The sequence below is a fragment of the Sebastes umbrosus genome, chromosome 7 (assembly GCF_015220745.1).
Source record: "Sebastes umbrosus isolate fSebUmb1 chromosome 7, fSebUmb1.pri, whole genome shotgun sequence".
Classification (NCBI taxonomy): domain Eukaryota; kingdom Metazoa; phylum Chordata; class Actinopteri; order Perciformes; family Sebastidae; genus Sebastes; species Sebastes umbrosus.
Genome location: NC_051275.1, coordinates 9,716,044 through 9,735,355, shown reverse-complemented (window position 1 = coordinate 9,735,355; position 19,312 = coordinate 9,716,044). Strand labels below are relative to the sequence as shown.

At 42.5% G+C, this 19,312-nt stretch overlaps 1 protein-coding gene across 1 annotated transcript; it reads left to right on the top strand.

Annotated features, from left to right (window-relative positions):
• Positions 1 to 18,701, top strand: akap1b (A kinase (PRKA) anchor protein 1b). Its single transcript, XM_037774929.1, has 11 exons — positions 1 to 161; positions 6,589 to 8,213; positions 10,105 to 10,232; positions 10,576 to 10,702; positions 10,794 to 10,921; positions 12,412 to 12,589; positions 13,035 to 13,185; positions 15,114 to 15,181; positions 15,331 to 15,404; positions 16,504 to 16,569; positions 17,011 to 18,701. The coding sequence occupies exons 2-11, from the start codon at positions 6,614 to 6,616 to the stop codon at positions 17,071 to 17,073; spliced, it is 2,583 nt and encodes an 860-aa protein (XP_037630857.1). The 5' UTR covers positions 1 to 161; positions 6,589 to 6,613; the 3' UTR covers positions 17,074 to 18,701.
• The last annotated feature ends 611 nt before the right edge of the window (positions 18,702 to 19,312 follow it).

Sequence of the window (19,312 nt, the reverse complement as noted above, 5' to 3'; positions counted from 1 at the left end):
GAGAGTTGACCAGCTGTTTAGTCTGTTTTTTTTAGCCCTGGTACTTGTCGCTCTACACGTGGGGAGGAGAGACCGACTTTCCAACAGGGACACGTTTGAAATAAAAACTCACATTATCAGTATTGCTCTCATCGTGGCGGCACCGAGGACTCTAAAATACTGTAAGTAAACCAAAAAAACACTCTGAGCGCATTTATTAGCCATTATACCATGGAAAGCATATACAGCCATATGCATGCATGCTCCACACAGCGTGACTTAGTTCAAAATCAACTCACAGGGGGTGCAACGCAAAACAAAAAATCCCATTCATTGACATTTCCGCGCGTGTCTGCAGGCAGTCTGTGTGGTGGTTTACTGTGTGACCGGCTGAGTGCAGTAATCTCCATGTCATTGAACACATCTTCCTCTGTAACTTAACAGTCAGCACACTCACACACAGCTAGCCTCTCTCTTCTCCATGTTGTGTAACTTAGATTACACTAATTCCTCTTCTCCTGCGGGCTCTGTGCATGCACTAACAACAGGATCATGTGTCTTGGATGGTAACAAATGCTTGTAGGTTGTCAGCAGTGCAAATGCAACTTAAGTTAGTTGTCAGTAGGCCGGCTAGTAAAGCTAACACGCAGGTCTGAGGCCCATGCAGGCAGGACAAGAGGCACTACAGGATCGTCCTTAAACCCTGCGTCAGTCTGGGACGAGCCCTCCTCACTACTAGTGTATTTGGTTGCGTTTAAAAAGCTGTGTGATGCATTGCCTTTATGCGATGTTCAAACTCCAAAGTGGCACCTATAACACGAGGTTTTAATGGTGCAATCAGCTGAAATTGATATTAAACCTTGACAGTTTTAATTCATGTTCATAGGTGTAGCATTGTGTAACCAAAATGTGCGAGGCTAGCCTGCTAACTTCATACTATCCTGCACTGCGGCCTCCCAACCAACCAGCCATGCTTTTATTCAGAGTAGTGTAGCGTTAGGTCACAACCACCTTCATGCTGTCACGTTACGCCAGACTCCATGTAATTATCTGTGACTTCAGACTCTCGGGCTTACTGTCAAAATGTTGTGCGTTGTAGCACCGGATTTAACTCCTCATGTGGATGTTCAGTGTTTTCTGATTAATTCGGCATAGAAATGAAACACCTAGTGGCTCGTATTAAATGACAGTTTTGTACTAATAGTTGTCATTGCCCCGCTAACTTTCCGCCTACACGTTTTGTTTGTTTTTCCTTCCAAAGATGGGTTGTACTATATTAAGTTAAAAAGGCACGCAAAGACAGATCTAACGTTATTGCGCTATGCAAAAGGTACAAAAGACTGAATTAGGAGTAAAACAACCCCCTTATTTTGATAACGTTATGCATAACGCAGCCTGTTATAACGCACTGAGAGGACGCGTTAAACTAGCGGGATTCTGAGTGGAGTCTGGCGTTGTGCTCTTTGTACCTGCTAGCTAGCGAAGCTAACTAGCAAGCTAACAAGCTAATGCCATTAGCCGGGTCTATGTTGTGATGAAATGGTCCTATCGTTACACGACGGGGTTCATTTAAGATGGATAGTATCAATTAACACACGGCACATGTGTATTGTTTGTCATACTGCTTTATTGTGGATTATATCAGCACGTAGCTGGCTGAAGTGGTTTGACATTAAGAGCCATTGAGAGTTGGTACAGTGAACAGTAGAGTAGACAACCAGGTGAGTCAAGGTGCACATTATCTCGGTGCCATGGCAACAATAAGGCTAGTTAACCAAAACTTGGACTCTAGTCGTGTACCTGTGCTATCTGCTGGCCAGGCTGCATGAAACATCAGACAGTGTGACAGACACTCACACACAATGCCTACATGGGTTTATTTAATGGTTATAAAATGTCAATCTTAAGTATTTCCTGTGTGAACTAATTACAGGTAGTAGTTTCACAGGTGTTCACTACAGTCTTAGTTGTGAAATATAACTAACCAGTTGATTGTCCTTATTGGTGGTAACATAATATACTGGTCTTATTGACGTAGCTATCTTAAATGGTTTGACATTAAGAGCCATTGAAAGTTGCTTAATCAAAACTTGACTGGTGTACCTGTGCTATCTTTTGGCCAGGCTGCATGACACATTAGACAGCGTAACAGACACTCACACTTCTGTTGAAATGTTAGGATAATTGTGCTGTAACGAGGGCCACTCTATGATTCCTACATGGGTGGTAATGGTTATAAAATGTCAACCTTAAGTATGTGGTTTCCGGTTAAACCCCACATGTCTGCGAACAGTGTGGGCGAATTAGAAAGTGCAAGTTTCACAGGTGTACACTACAGTCTAGTTGTCAAATAGAACTAACCAGTTGATTGTCCTTATTGGTGATAACATAAAGTAATTTAGTGCGATCAGGCACGTACCTTTTGGGGGGGAATTAAATTCTGAAATATGACAGTATGTCACGTTAGTATAGAGTGATATGAACAATTAGACAGTGTAACAGACACTAGCACAATTCCTACATGGGTGGTAATTGTTATAAAATGTCAACCTTAAGCATTTGGTTTCCGGTTAAACCCCACATGTCTGTCAACAGTGTGAACTAATTAGAAAGTCAAGTTTCACAGGTATACACTACAGTCTAGTTGTCAAATATAACTTAACCAGTGATTGTCCTTATTGGTGTTTGTAACAATAGGATTGTTTTTGTTTAATAATAATAATAATATTGGTCACTGAGTTTAAGTTGAGGCAAGTGATATGTTAAAGAGTAAGGTACTTTACTTCAAAGAAAAAAAAAAGAAAAAAGATGTAACAATAGGATTGTTTGTTCCTAGTTGATGTTGTTCCGGGGAACGGTTAGAGTGTGACACAGACCAAAGTAATGCTAGCTAGAGCTGAGTTAACATGTGGACTGTCGTACTGAATAAAAGTCACGAGTAAGCAATGCTTTAACCGTCCATTCTGTGTGGTTTATGAAGAACAGAACAGATTGAAACAGTGATAACATAAAGTCATTTAGTGCGATCAGGCACGTACCTTTTTTGGGGGGGGGATTAAATTCTGAATTATGACAGTATGTCACGTTAGTATAGTGTGTTAGTATGAAAGCTGTGTGGCTGCGCTGTATCCATTTTGCAAGCTGCTTAGGGTTGCCTGTGCTCAACACGTTGTAGGGATTGTAACATGTAAATACAGCCTGACCACTCCCCCTATCTGAACCCAAGGTCACAGTCTGAATATTGACTTTAAGGGTCAAGAAAAGCACCAAATGAACGCCGGTTTGACCTGTAAGAAGAGCTCTAGAGCAGTTTGACTGCTGAACTGCTATAGTAACCTTGTCCAAGGTGAATGTAGTGTGGGCCACCATTTCATAGGCACATTATACAGCCTACAGTACACAGGCTCATTTCTGTTTGATTTAGTTTAATATGGAAAGATTTAATCTGTTGATTTTTAAAATTGTATTGTACATTTATACATCACAGGTGATATTATCCGTTGCAAAACTGAACAGCTGGCTTATCATGAGCGAGGCATACAGTGAGCATGTGACTCACCTTTGATCGCACATGATTATATTTTTGTATTCTCGGGGAAAGTCCACTTTACTTTTCTGCTCGATATAGAAATGTGTAGGCTACAGTTCTATTAATTTCTTGGGCAGGCTTTGTTTTTAAGTGCCCTGCAAGTCTCCTCTTATTATTGCAGTAGATTTGATGAATAATGAAAGCCAGAGCAGCAATTTTGAGTGAAGGCAATTTAAATTTGATTACAATGATTTGACCAAGTTCAGTTGGATTTTGATGTAAAATAGCCATGGTCCATTTTTTTTTTTTTTTAACAAAGCTTTCTTTGAGGAAAAGCAAGTATTTTGATGATTAATCAAGGATTGGATCGAGTATGAACCTTTTATTGGAGATACAGCAGTTCAATTATTTATATAATATTAAACTGCATGCCGTATGGAATTTGAGTCGTCATAAAATTTGATGTATTATAATTGTTTGCCCTTCACATCTACATTGTTGTGCTTTTGCTTTTTAATCAAAAAGTGAGCATGCAGTAACAAGCAGTGCATTTTTAATATTCTTCCTGCTACAACATCTAACGGCAACCTTTGTTTAAAAAAAATAAAATTCTACATTGTCCTTGTCACCGTGTCCTGCTTGTTTGATTTTTCAAGCAATGGAGCTCATTGGAGCGCACAATGCTTTTTGATAACTGACTTTCAGTACTTGGACGTCTGAGCAGCCTTGAATGTACCACTACCACTATATAATCTTCTATCATTGAGTCATATCATCATGATACTCACACATACATGAATTAATTCAGTAATTGTATGAACATCTCATAGTTGCTAAAGATCTGGTGTTTTATCCCTAATTTCCCAGCCTTGCTGCAACAACCTGTAACATTAGTTCCTATTGCTAACACTATAATTATTTTGAGGGAACTGATTGAGTAAATGATGTGCAGTGTGCAGAAACTATTATATCGAATGTACAAATATCAGATGTTTGCAGGATTACATTTGGAAAAAAATGGTCAGGGGTAAGAAACAAGAAACACACAGAAAGTTTGTGGGTAAATTTATCCATTTGAAATTGTCTAGCAATTTTATGCACTTGTAAAAACCAATCAAATCATGATGTGTCACCCTGATGTGTGGTTGGTGTAGTCTTTCCCACCTCTTTGGGAATGAGTCTTCATGCATTTTGTGCATTATGCAAGACAAGTGCCAGAGCCTCGGTACTTGTATATGTTTGCACACTCTAGCCTAAATGTTGACATTCTTAGAGGAGCGTGCCTAATTCCTTTACAGCAGCTCTTTCTGTTGTTACTTAATGTTGAGAGTATATCACAGTACTGCTGCTAGCCTGCAGAGGGCCAGCAGTTGATTATGTAGAGCAGGTGGGAGTGCCAGCAGCCATAGAGGTCAAAAGTCATATATATTTATATATATATATATATATATGTATATGTATATGTGTGTATGTGTTTGTAGCTACCAATGGTAGCCGTGTCTGGAAGCAGGGCAGGATATGATTGAGTCACATCCACACCATGTGATGCATTCCTTCTGGAGGAGGCAGACTTTGCCAGGTTTGTTAAGGAAAGGCATGTGCACATGTCCTTTTTTTAACATGGACAGAGAGTCACCTCCTGTTAGGCCGCACACCAGGAACCGGGAATGCAGAGGGCTGTTCCAGTGTCTTCAGCTGGGGCGGATTTCCCAAGTACAAGCTGACCATTTTGTAACTCTTAACAGCCGGGACAAACAGGGGCGCGTGAGCAGTGCGTGACGGCTGCCTGCCTGAACTGTGTCACGCGTGTGATGTCCCTGACATGCATCCCTTCACCCTCACTCTCTTGAGTTTGGTTTGTTAAGAAATAACAAGGATCCAGCCCACAATATTATATTAATAATATAAATCTAAACCAAAGTTATTGATAAGCTTGTCTATTAAAATGTGAGGTTGGAATATATTAAAACAGATGAGAAATTCATAAATAGCAGCATGGCACTGCCTTCAAGATTAAAAACAAGGTTAAGCAGAGTGGTGGTAGCGTCTTCTACCCCTCACCCAGCCCTGGACGCAAACTGTAATGGGTCAAGAAGGTGCTCAGTGTTGGTGCGAAGTTGTCTTTTTAACAGTTTTTCCAAAGGACTTCATGACTAGGGAAGTCAGAGCAACAGGCCTTAAATCATTAAAAACCTCAGGATGATTGTTTTTGGCCACCAGGATAACTATAGACTGCTTCCAGCTGATTGGCCCCCTCTGCTGGCTGAGTGACAGTTGAAAAGTGTAGTGGAAGATGGGGGGCTAATTGTTCTGAAGAAGAGGAGAGCAGGCGGCTACTTATGTTGTCAGGCCCTGGGCTTTTTTCTAGCTTTGGTGTGTTTTAAAAGAGTAGGCCACAGAGTGAGCATCAAAGGGGGTGGGACCAGTGCATGTTAGTTTGTTTTTTCAGTTCTATAATGTCATTACTAAAATCAAATCTGTCAAACTTAAGCTAAAACTCTAAACTCCTTTGCCAGCTGTTTGTCGGATTTAAAACCATCAAGAACAACCTTAAAGTGGCTTTTTTTTATTTGACCAGCCCAGGGAGAAACCAAATTATTGTTGCCAAGTTCTCTTTCTAACTTTTCCTTGTATTTGTGTTTTGCTCTCCTTTTTTCACTTTTTATCTCTCTCACATCCCTCGCTTTCTTTCTAGATACACTTTCAGACACTTGTTAGGGATTACATTATCTTCACAGAACGTCACATAGCAGCTGACAACATCAGTGAGCTCATCAATGTCAGTACAGGACTCTTTAAACATGTCCCAGTCCGTGCAGTCGTAGCAGCCCTGCAAGCTCCGGATGGAGTCATCGGTCCAGTTCTTGGTCTGTTTCATGAGGACTTTGCCCCTCCTCAGAGCGGTGCGATACGTAGTGATGAGCTGCTCGCAGTTGTGCGCACATGAAAAGTACTATATTCATTTTGAACATGCAATCAACAAGCAGATCCAGACCAGTTTTCCCAGATTTGACATACATTTTTTCCAGTATAAACTGTCCCTCAACTAATACAAATGTGTGTGTCTTTGTAACTTTCAGGTGTAGCTGTTAGTGTCCTGAGGAAATGCCACTGAGGTTTCGTTCTGTTGTGCCCTACACACTACCCGGAGTCCTTGCACTGATTGGCTGGTGGTGGTACATCTCACGGAAAAAAGAGCGGTCCATTAGCCATGACAGCCCAGAGGGGGCTCCAACTGCTATGGGCCTTAGAGCATCTCCAGCGGAGGGTAGCAATGGTTTGGTTGAGAAAGGCACTGTATCCCCCACAAATGACACAGAAAGCCCCACCCACAGACCTCCGAAGGTCGGTAACCTGGGAACAGAACATGAAATTATTTCCCAAATCCATGTCCATGACACTGAAGCAGCACCTTCCCTGAAACAAAGTTCTGAAGAAGCTGCCCCTCACCTTGGCAGGGTAAGACAAGAGGAAGTCCATAAACCCTCAGTCTCGACTCTACCATCACCTGGCAAAGAAGACAGCCTACAGCTGTCATTGAAAGACCCAGAGAAAAGCTCAACACCTGCCTCGGTAAAAGAGCTGGAGAAACACCTAGTCAAAGAGCCAGCCACAGTAGAAGAGGTCATCTTGCCCTGCCAGTCTACCAAAGTCACCAGCTCCTCCTTCCCAACAACACACCTTTCTGATGCAGAGAGGCCGGAGCCAGAAGGGGAAGTTGCAAAGCACTACAGCACTGTTAATACACAAGATGAGATGGGTGTTTGTGCAGTCACCTCAGCCAAAGTGCAGAGAGTGATCCCATCGGAGGCCGACTCTCTAGAAACACCCCCTTCAGCCCAGGATTTCCGCCAACACATTCTAACCAGCACACCTAACCCCCTGGCTCTGATCTCCACGGCCCTGACAACGGTCCAAGACTCCACCACCACATCGGAGACCCCAGATGACATCCGGGTACAACAAAGTGGCCATGGAGAAGAACAGGATCTGGAGCTTCTAGCAGCTGGACTCATAACCGAGGTCATCTCGGCAGCTACCCAGGAGGTCCTTGGTGTCACCAGCTGCCAGTTCACAGACAACAGCCAGCCCAGCTGCAGTAGCAGTACGCCACTGGCTAGCGGCAGACTATGCTCCCAACAGGAGCCAATCGCAGCAGCACAGCAGCACCGCCATCTATCGACAAGCCCCTCCCAGAAAGGCTGCGAGTCTAGAGAGGCCACAGAGAAGGAAGAGTTTGGGATGCCTAATGGATGCTCCTCGGCACCAGCATGGGAGCCCGTTGAGGTCAGCCACAGGGTTCATCAGACAAACCATGCCCAGAGAGGCCACTGGCTAGCACCATCGCACCAAACAGCACTAAGCACCCCTTCGCTAAACGTGAAAGCGAAAGGGGACGAAGCAGCCGCGCTTGCCGACGACTCGGCCTGCAGCACGTGCCACTCTGAGGATGGTATCAGCAACGAGGATCTCCAGAACAGCACGTTTGACAACCAAACGGATGTGATCCAGGTTACAGACTTGTCAGCAGGAGAAGCCACGCAGCCTCAATCACTGGTTGAGACTACTGCCACGGAGGCATCGGTGTTGGCTGAATCTGGAGACAGCTCTGTGGACGCTGTGTGTGAGATAAAGAGGCTAAATGGATTGGGCCTGAGGAATGGAGCTCATGGGATGTGTGACGTGGAGACGGACCAGTCTGGAGGTGAGGCATCAATCTGTTGATTCTTGGTATTGGTGTTACAAGTGTTGCTGAGTACAGCCAGACCGGTACTGGATTTTCTCGGGCTGATATTGTTATTTCAGAGTGTAAAATTTGGACAATGATATATCGATCAATGGCAATCCCTTAGATTTAGAAAAAATATTTAGAGCTGCCCCCTGAATGCCAATGATGGGAATCAGCAGTCGAGAAGCCCCCATGTCAAATTTGTCATCAGTGCGACGTCATTTTACACAGAGCAACACAGGATAACAGCATGACAGGATATAATGTTTCACAAACGGAGTCTTGTCTCCAGAATGAGTGGTGATAGAAACAGGGGGAGGCATTGTGACATGGAACAGCACAGCTTGTTTCAGTCGGCCGTTCTGATGCCCTCAACTCCGGTGAATGTTAGCCAAGTCTTCCTAGTTAAATAAAGGTTACATAAGTAGGCTAAACTGGTTTTGAACCCAGACCCTGGTACCACCTCCTCTACTGCTGTACAGCGTGAATGACTTTGGCCTACAGTGCAGTCAGCAGTCCGGCAGGAGATGCTCTGTGGTGCTCTAGGATTTTACAAGTGAACTATGGCCTGTATGCACACTTTTTATTTCTCCGACTGTGTTGAAATGTGATGTTTCCACATCGCAGATGATGAGAGGGCTGCTCCAAGGAAAGCCTGAGCCAGCCCTAACTATAAGCTTTATTAAAGAGGAAAAGCCTACTCTTAAATGTGGAGAAGGTGTTTAACTCCCAGACTGAAACTGGGAGCTGATTCAACAGAAGAGGAGCTTGATAGCTGAAGGCTCTGGCTCCCATTCTACTTTTGGAGACTCTAGGAACCTCAAGTAACCCTGCATTCTGTGAGCGCAGTGCTCTAGTGGGGTAGTAGTGTACTATGAGGTCTTTAAGATATGATGGTGCCTTATGGGCTTTGTAGGTGAGAAGGATTTTATATTCTATTCTTAACACTTCCTGCAAATTAGCAGATTTTGCCCTCTGAATTTCTGGAAGATTTTTAATGTGACATCTGCAGGAAGTGTTGTTTCATTAACAGTAGCAGGAATAATAGAAGAAGAATGAAAAGAGCAAGAATGATTGGAATAGATAAATGGATGAGACCAGTATTTTTGCTGAGAGAAAAAAAAGCAGTGATGAGTATGGCATGACAACTACAGTGCACATGCTAAGTAGTAGAGCCTACCGATACAGGATAATTGGGGCCATATCTGTGTGACCAACCTGAGTACACAATCATTACAAAAACAAAACAGAAATCCTTCTGCAGTGCATTACAAGTGAGTTGTAATATACAAAAATACGGTTTTGTTACTGTCACGCTCGTTTCTCTCCTCTTTGTTTTTTTCCTCTCTCCTATGATCGCTGTGTCTCCCATGGGTGTCTTTTTCCTATTGATGGACTTCACAGGTGTATTTTGGCCTGTATAAGTCCATAGTGTGCTATTCCTGACAGAGTTGCAGTGTGTGTGTGAACAATTAAGACCAGGGAAATATCAGGCAACAGCCCACTTGTTCATATAATAAACTCAGCATGAGCTGTGTATTATTAATTGGTAGTTGGTAGTAGATGGAAAGCTTTAATTGTGACGTAGTGACAGAAATTGTTCCCATTAACAAAAACGTAACTGCAACTCCCAAGTGGAGCATATTTGTGATTAAGTGATTTCCTGCCAAATGTGACCAGGTGGCGTGGCGTGGCGTGGCATTTGATGTGATGAAAGACATGCTGATGTCTCACAACTAAAGATATGATTTCTGTTAATGATACACTAGACTCACTCTGAAGGATGGGCACTGGAACCTGAAACACCTATGTTGCTGTGTAAATATTGCTGGTAAAGGTGATGATGATTTTGTGTGTGTGTATCTAGGTTCTGATGTGAACAGCATGGACTCGGTGGACAGCGGCTGCACTATGGGTGTTGCTGGGGATAGCCAGAGCAACCACGCTGCCTCCTCGAGCTCCGAGCTCGTCATCTGGGAGATTGAGGTGCCAAAGGTGAGTCAGAACAACTGGCACAAGAAGTAAAACCTGTCAACTTATCAGTGTGACATGATATCAACACCTCACTGTACACCACTTCACCAGAATATTTGAAGTGCAAAGTTCTGCTTGCGTATGCTGACCCCTTGATAAAAATGTATACTTACTACTACTTATACCACGAATAGTTTTCCAGAGTTGTCAGCATTGTTTTTTCTCTATTTAGAATAGTCTGAATTGTGACCAGGCTTTAAGCATTTGGTTCAAATTCTTATAAAATGCTAACACTGCAAGTTTTGTATGAATGAACTGTCCTTTTGACATGTTCATGTCTTTTCTGCCTGTTTTCCCGCACCAGCATCTTGTAGGGCGGTTAATAGGGAAGCAGGGAAGATACGTGAGTTTCCTGAAGCAGAACTCTGGCGCAAAGATCTACATCTCCACCCTGCCTTATACACAGGAGTTCCAGATCTGTCACATAGAGGGTGAGTGGGGATCTGAAACTATTGAACTCAATGTTTTATATCCGTGTTGTTTTGAACTACACCTAAAACTGTGACTTGTGTTTCTCTCCAGGTACGCAGCAGCAGGTTGACAAAGCCCTGTCCTTGATTGGGAAGAAGTTCAAAGATCTGGACTTGACCAACCTATATGCACCTCCGCCTCCCCCGCTCACATTGCCATCACTTCCCATGACCTCCTGGGTAAGGGTGGGCTCTCTGGCTGCTCTGTGCCACCATTACTGAAATGGACTGATTTTTTTTTTTTTTTTTAGCTGCTGCGATATATTGCCAGACCTGCAAGGCTGAAAATTAAGGCATACTGTATGTCAACCCAGGCTTCATGACATAAAGTTTCCGTAGTTTCTCTTGATTTGTCCTTCCGTAGAGTGAGCTGGTCAACCGCTCAATTGTGATGAGAACTTACTAATAACTAGTGGGAAGTGTTGCAACTAATAGGTGTATGCAACAACCTCCAGTGCTGTGAAATGAAGCGAGTCAATCTCCATAGACCCCCATGTTAAATTGCCTAAATTTACAGCCAAAATCAACATATTTACAGCCTGGTACAAAAAACTGTTTTATAGCTAATTCTCTTGTTCATAACAACTGTACGGGGGTGATTTTTCTCATGTCATCTTAACTTAAACGCTCCAAAGTGTGTATACACTTCATCAAAGTCAACAAAACTGAAATGCAGCACCTGTGGGAGGATACTCACGACAAAGGGGCCGCGACAAGTCCCTTGCTTAAATATTTATCTATCACCCTTTTAGACCTCGAGGCATTTTGATAACTTGAGAAGGACGAGTACTCTTGTCTCTTAGCCTACTGCTGGTGTTCCAACATATTCTGTGACCTGCAGCTGTGCTACCTTTCTAAAGGTTTCCTTAATGTGACGTAAAGTGCACTGTGCATGTAGTGACCAGGCATTTAGTTGATATTTGCTGACTGATAAAGTAGAATTTAGTATTTCCACTGTGTTGTTTTTATCTTCTAAACGCAGTTTTCGCAGCCAAAGGAAAAATTAGTCCGGGCCAGGTTAATGAGCACAGAGCAGTGCCAAAAGATGTGGTGAAAGCTGGATTCTTCTTCAGCACAGTAGAATAAGGAGTACATATTTTTCTTCATTACCTAAAATGATTTGATTACAGGATTTAAAAGTTAAGCGGATTCAGAACTGTGTACAGATTCTATAGTATGCTATCAAACCCCATCCCGAGTAGACGCATGGCAAAACACCACAAGTGTCTGCTACTTGTGAGAAGAACCAATACAAATCAGAGTCACAAGTCCAGTTCAAAGGCTCATTAGACACAAACATGCTGCACATAAGTACAGTATGTTCTTATTTTAGGCAGGACTGTACAACCCTAGAAAGTGAATGCAGCAGCAGCAATTTGCTTGCGAGGAAAACAGTAAAATTACCATCATACAAGCTGCAACCTACAAGGAGTTCTGCCTGATAGGTTTGTTTTATTGGCCAATGCTTTACATTGCTGGATGATGTTGCATTTCACAAAGGTTAAGCAACTTTTCTCTGTTCTCTGCACTCTGGCACTGCACTGGTCTCATTGAAGAAATTGAGAATGCTGCATTATTTATTTGGGATGAAGTGTAGTTTTAGCCAGAGGCAATGCAGATCATGGAAGAGTAACAATTCCTCTTGTGTACCTTTTTTTTTGTCTTCTCAGCTTCTGCTCCCCAGCGGAGTGACCGTTGAGGTGATAGTGGTGAACATTGTGTCAGCCGGTCACGTCTTCGTCCAGCAGCACACCCATCCCACCTACCACGCTCTGCGAAGCCTCGACCAGCAGATGTTCCTCTGCTACTCCCAGCCGGGCACCCCCGCCCTGCCCTCACCTGCTGAAGGTAACCTTGGTCACACGGCAGGGTGTGTCGCTGATACATGTTTCTGCAGTCTTAGTCATTCTTAGCCTAGTAAACCTTTGTCTCCATAGGCAGCTAGAACTGTATCTCCAGCAACCATAAAGATACCCCAGCTGCATTTTTTTTCAGCAATTGTGAAAATTGAAAACCGATTTTATTAAATATGCAACAAAATTTCTGGCCCCATAAAAGAGGTCAGCAAAGCCAACGTAACTTAACATGAACTGAACACAAAGGGGAATATAATGCTGAGCAGACCATTTTAGACACAAAATACAGCAACGCGGGACAATTTGTCTTCAGTGTGAACATTTTGAAATGTTATACGTGTATTAAAGTCGGCAATAATTTTCCTTGCTGTGACTAAATGACTGTTGTACTGCTACTTGCAGCTTTAATAATCTTTTTGTCTGTGTCTGTCGTCCAGTTGGTGTGATCTGTGCAGCTCCGGCGGTGGATGGAGCCTGGTGGAGAGCTCAGGTCATCACCTTCTATAAGGAAACTAATGAAGTGGAGATCCGATACGTTGATTACGGAGGCTATGACAGAGTCAAGATTGACTCACTACGGCAGATAAGGTGAGTGTCAGAGGCCTCGCTGTATCAGAACTGTGTAATGCCATTAAGGATACATCAGAACTTCTAAACAAACATGATGTAAGTGCTACTCTGAATATAGTTGCCTTCCAATCCTGGTGAACATCTGCTTTGTAGCAGTCGCTGTGGGAAAAGTATTCCAAAGTCTTCCAACTAGGAGCATTCCCTGGAATTAAGACTAATCCTAATTTAGTTTCAGTGCAGGAAGAATCCCTGTCCAGGTAACCAGCTGTACTATATGTATATACTGTAATCGCACAAATGCAAATTCTCATTTTCCAAGTCATGAATGAATTTGTATTCTTGGTGTAAATTAACTTTATCACACCTATTATAATATCACTCACTTAAAACATGAAAGATTAAAAACGGTTTTAAAAAAGATGAGATGGAGACCCTGGGGTTGTGGGTTTCTACTCCATTTCTCCTCCTGAATTTTGAAGCCAACCCATTATTGTACTGGCAGTCTTCCAGAAACTTAGAGCTGCACACATTCAAATCTCTCCAGCTATGCGCTGCTCCCTGGTTCCCATCCTCTCCCAGTACAACTCCAGTATAGCTCCAGTATGTCCCCAGTCTGCATTGTCTTTCTTTTCCCCGGCAGATGGCTGTGGAGCCGGGGTTGTGCTTTGTCAGACTTCCGTATATTTAACTTGATGTATTTCCATATAGTAAATAAAGAGCAGCATGTTTTCCTGAGGAACTTCCACACTGAAATGTAAAATGTAACTTTCATTTTGGAAATTCACAAATGAGCACAAATTTCTATATATCACACCTCCAAAGATGTGTCCATATTCTACCGTTATCTGATAGTTGCAGCAGTGATCAGTGTACCCTGACCTTTACCACTACTGCCAGCATCAGGTTAAAAGTTTCAGTTGTAACTCTAACCTTACCCTGACTCCACTTTACTGGCTGAAACACAAACTGTTGAAAAAGCAAGTAAGCTTTGATGGGAGCAGGGTCTGAAATTAGCACCTGCCACCCGTGAAATGTGGGTAAATTGTAATTGGCAGTAGAAGGTAAAATCGTGAGGCCATCCGCCACTTTGACAGACAGGAAAAGCATTTGAGATGGGAATAGAGAACCAATTCCTAGTTGTCTGAGTCCTCGGCATCTCGTGCCTCTGTGACTACCAATCCCTCTTCGATGCTTTCCGACTGTTACGCACGCACAATGACGCATACGCACGCTGTATCATGTTTGAGTTTGTTTGGGACCGGAGACACGGCGGAGAGAAAGAAAGCGCTCTAATAGATATTAGAGAAAGAAATATGATATTGTTTAATTTCCTAACACTAGCTCTAAGCAGCGTATAATACATCATTAAAACTGCTAATGCCAAGATTTTTTTTTAGTCAAAGCAAATATTTAAGTAATAATCATTTGAATTGTGTGTTTTTATGCAAATAACCACTATAGATGACAGTAACAAAGTACAGTACTGTGTACAGTACCCTCCCACCCCTGACAAACAGGGCTCCCCCGGAAGATACGGTGTAATTTGAACTCTGTAATTTACTGTGCATATGTTTTTATGTAAAATATATCAAACATTGAATGACATTATATCTAAAATGTTATTCCTTCATTTAGCGCATAGATTTCAAGAGGGCAGACAAAAAAAAACACTTACCTGTCACAGTAGTAGGCAGTAAAAAAAGTGAATATCAGACCCTGGATGGGAGAGAGGAGAGGAGCAGCTGGTGGTTGTGATAATAAACTGTGATGAGCTGGTAAAGGCAGAGCCAATAGCAGGTACTAACAGGTCAGTGTAGATGAGAGGATTTTAAAATGTGTAAAAGCTTATAAAAATGTGTTTTCAATGTGTCACCATATGTAAAATATATATTTGTATATTATGAGACATATTTCTATACATTTACAACTGATTTCTTATTTTCCAGGTCTGATTTTGTAACACTACCGTTTCAAGGTGCTGAAGTATTGCTTGACAACATCGCCCCACTTCCAGGTACGACTTTGTTTAACACATCATTTTAAAACTTAGAGCTACAAACACCAACTTAACATTGGTAGTGCAGAAAGCTTCAGATATTGTATAGCTGGAGCTATTGTTCCTCTCATTTGTTCTCACATAATGTTTAAAATGTCCTTCATCAGGAGAGGATCGTTTTTCACCAGAGGCCACATCAGCGTTGGAGGAGATGACCAGAGGAGTAGCGTTGCTTGCCCAGGTTAGACCACCTTCCTCACTAAGCTAAACTCCAGAGTGTCAGCCTACATTCACACTGATACGCTTTCCGTTTAAAATGCAGAACTTGTGCTACGTTTGTGCCTCGCGTCCACTAGGGATTCCAAGCAAAAATACTATTTGATAATCACTAGGAACTAGTCGATAATTTTTCGAAAATCGCTGGACGTTAGTCACATAAACTAGACGTTTTTTTTTTTTTGAAAAATCGAAAATCATTACCCATCCCTATCGTCCACACTGCTTCGATGTTTTAGAACCCTTAAAACAGAGACGTTCGAAAACGCTGCTGTATTTTATTTTGAAAACTGCGTTTTATTCTGGACCATGGATGTATAAAGAGAACTGGATACAGCGTTGGAGGCGGGCGCCAGTTCATTCCTACGAGAGTTGCTCAGTGGCGCATGAAGCCAAAATAACTCGACTGCCGAGTGATAAAGTACCCGGATCATCCGGCGATCTTCTGCATCCATTGGACCCGTAAAGCAGGCGCTGTAGCGTTTCCTTCACATGAACGGAGGAAGGAAAATTACTCTGGATTCAGCTATTAGTGCATTTACAACTTTTACAACCTAATGATTAAAATAAGGGCTATTCAAGGGTTCATATACTGGGAAATTGATTTACCTAAAAATAATTATCCGCTGATTTACGGACGTCTATTTCCCAATGTAGAAAAAGTCAAGTTTATTCGAGTGATTGCGAGCAGCGTGTCCAGTGGCCCTATCAGCCCTACGGAGCAGACGTTTGAAGTTGCGGTTTGCGGCTTTGAGGAGGGCGATGGACATAAAACGGAGGACTTTCCTTTTGTTATCTATGCTTATTTTGTTCTGCACAAATACTGACAAGTTAACAAAGATCTATTAACGAATGAAGCATAAATGCTGCTCTCTAGCACGACGGGGACTTCCAGCCACCCGGCAGAGCGACAAGTGTGTTTTCAGGCGTGTTGGTACGGACGGAGACTATTTCTAAAAACGGTGCTAAAGCACTCGTGTGTACAGAGATGGTTGGAGTAGTAGTGTGGATGTAGCCTCAGTCAACTGTAACTGACTGACCATTTGTCTGTCACTCTCTGTAAGGTCTCAAACTACGACAACAACACAGGCCTCCCGCTGGTCCACCTGTGGAACATGGTCGGAGAAGAGGTAAAATGCTTAGACACACCTGGTTTGCCAATGACCTTTGTACTATATGTGACATATAGGCCAACTCGTAGTTTTAGGGTTATGTGTGTTGGATATCTGTACTGGTAGTTTCAAGGTTGAGGATGTCAGTAGTAGCCACATGGAATAGCTTTAAAATGACTACTTTCTTACACATTCCTACTTTCTTGCAAACAGTTAGTACAAACATGCTTAGTTGACACTACAGCTGGAATCAGTACATACATTAAAGTAAAAAGCCTCAAGGGCATAATCTCTGCCTTTCCTGGTAGGCATTTAATGGAAAACACAAGTGAAAATAATAAATAAAACTGCTTCTATTAAAAAGAGAAAGCCGTAGATCGGTGAGTATGACATGACTCGGTTGTTTGGATTAGTGCTGCCATCATTTGAATAAGCCGAATGTTTCTCTTCTCATTTCAGGTGATTTCAGTAAACCGTACGCTGGCAGAGAGGGGCCTGGGCGTTTGGGTGGATGGATTTTGAACTCCTAACATGCTCTGATCTCCACCTGCCCCTCTCACCCATCCACCCCCTTATTCTCTTGTGATCAGCAGTCTGGGACTCAGGTCATCCTGCGGTCTCAGCCCCACCAGACTCACCACTGGATCTAAGAAGATTGTTTTTCATTTTGTTTTTTTTTGTCCCCCCCCTCCCCCCACCCCTTCCTTTTTGAAAATAAATTAAAAATTGTTTGCAGGCATAATCTACAAGAACAGCACTGCTTCAAAATAAGACAACCTCCCCCTATTGTGTTTGTACACACAAAAGAACTAAATGAAGGAAAAGGAATAGGTACTTGTTAAAGAACATTTTTAAATCTATATTGTAACTAAATAAAGGTTCAACCAATATTTTTTTTTCCTCCCCCATCACACCTTAATTTTTGCTCTGGGCCGTTGCTCACTGACTGTGGATTCATCACGCTATGTGGAAGGACAAACGCCTCCATCAGACCAGGTTGACACCTGTTGTGAACAGTTTTGAGTTTCATTGACACTTTGGTTATAATTGTTTGTAAGTCACTACATTTCAAAGTTGATTTGGGTTCTTGTCTGGGTAACGGGGCAAAAAGGCTATAGAGACTGATGGGTGATAGCATGGCAAAGAGCAGAGCAGAGGAGGTCAGAGGTCCGTCCCTGGTGGAGCCCCGAGAGACGGACTTCTCTGGGGGTCTCCATCCAGAGCTGCTGCTGCTGCAACTCCAACCAGGACGGCGGAGCGAGCTGGATGCCTTTGCTCTATACCTTTCTTCACCAACTTACACTGCATTTACAGAGGAGCCAGGAATTTCAACCTACCAGACAAAAATGCAGTTGAACAGCTTTTCAGATCGGAACTCCCAAGTTGGGCAAGATTTTCTGTAACTCAAAATGTCCAAGATGCATTTTTCTGACAGCATTTCAGCAGGGCAACATACGGCTGATGATGCAGATCATTATGGAGGGGCTGCTTGTAATGCTCAAATGACACATGTTCTGTATTTAAAGACACGACTGTAAAGATCCACTCAGATTTTGTGAAGGAACCTCCAAATCCCAAAATTTAGTGTCCCCAAAGTTGAGATAAGAATAATAAATTAAAAGAAAATTCTCGATTACGGGAACTTCTCAGAAAAGTCTGCAACATAACGGCACCATAACAGAGTTGGTGTGCTTTTTTTTTTTTTTTTAAAGCTATTAAAACACTTGGTAACAAATGGTTAAATCTCTAAATCTGAAGCTGCTAGAGGTCTGTGGTGACCAGTTTTCACTAATTTACCATTACTGACATTTCATATTGGTCAAATTACTGAATGTTTCATGGGCATCCTCTGGTTTAATAATTCCAAAGAAATGGATTTCTTGAGCTGCGACGCAGCGTTAATATACACGTTTGTGAGTTTCGGTATGATGGCAGAGTGCTGCTGTTATACTACAGAGACTTGAAGCACTAAAACTTGGACTGACATGGGAAAGAAACACTACAGTAGAGTTAGTTTGCAGCGCTGCTCTTCAATGTCGACCTAATATCGATCTAAATCAAGTTTGTGTTGTTAGTGTTGCATGGTAAACCAGCTCAGGAGCACCTCTGTTCTCTGCTCTTCATTTGTTGTAAACTGACCATTGAAACCTCCCAGTGGTCCGTTTTTTGTTTTTTGTTCTTCACATGTGGATACGATAAGCCTGGATCTATCACTTCTTCGGCTTAAAGTTGATTTGGATCAGTTGTCCTAGCAACAAGTCCTCAACCCAAACTTGAAAAATGTTGATATAAATCAGATTTCAGGGGCCTGCATCAACAAGCTAATACAACTTAGTCTGGCTGGCTTCTGTGGGCCTAACAGTGGTGATCCTGGACATCGGAGCCATGAGTGGAATACTTAAAGGGGACATATCATGAAAAACTCCACTTTTTCAGTGCTTGTGCTCATACATTTGGCTATCTGGAGTGACTACCGACCCACAAACTGAAATAAGACGACCCAGTCAGAGATCAGAAAACATGTTATTCAACAAGCCATTCAGATTTGGCTCCCCTTCCTATGTCACATGCTGGCTCATTAGAATATACCGCCCACAGTATGAGAACTACCTTTGAAAAAGGTGCACCATATTTTTCTTGCAATCCAATCAGAGCAGACTGGGCTTTTTTAGGGAGGGAGGCTTAAAGATGTTTTTTGAACATTAGAGCATGTAAACATGTTCTAGTAGAAAACCCAAAATACAAGTATGAACCTGGAAAT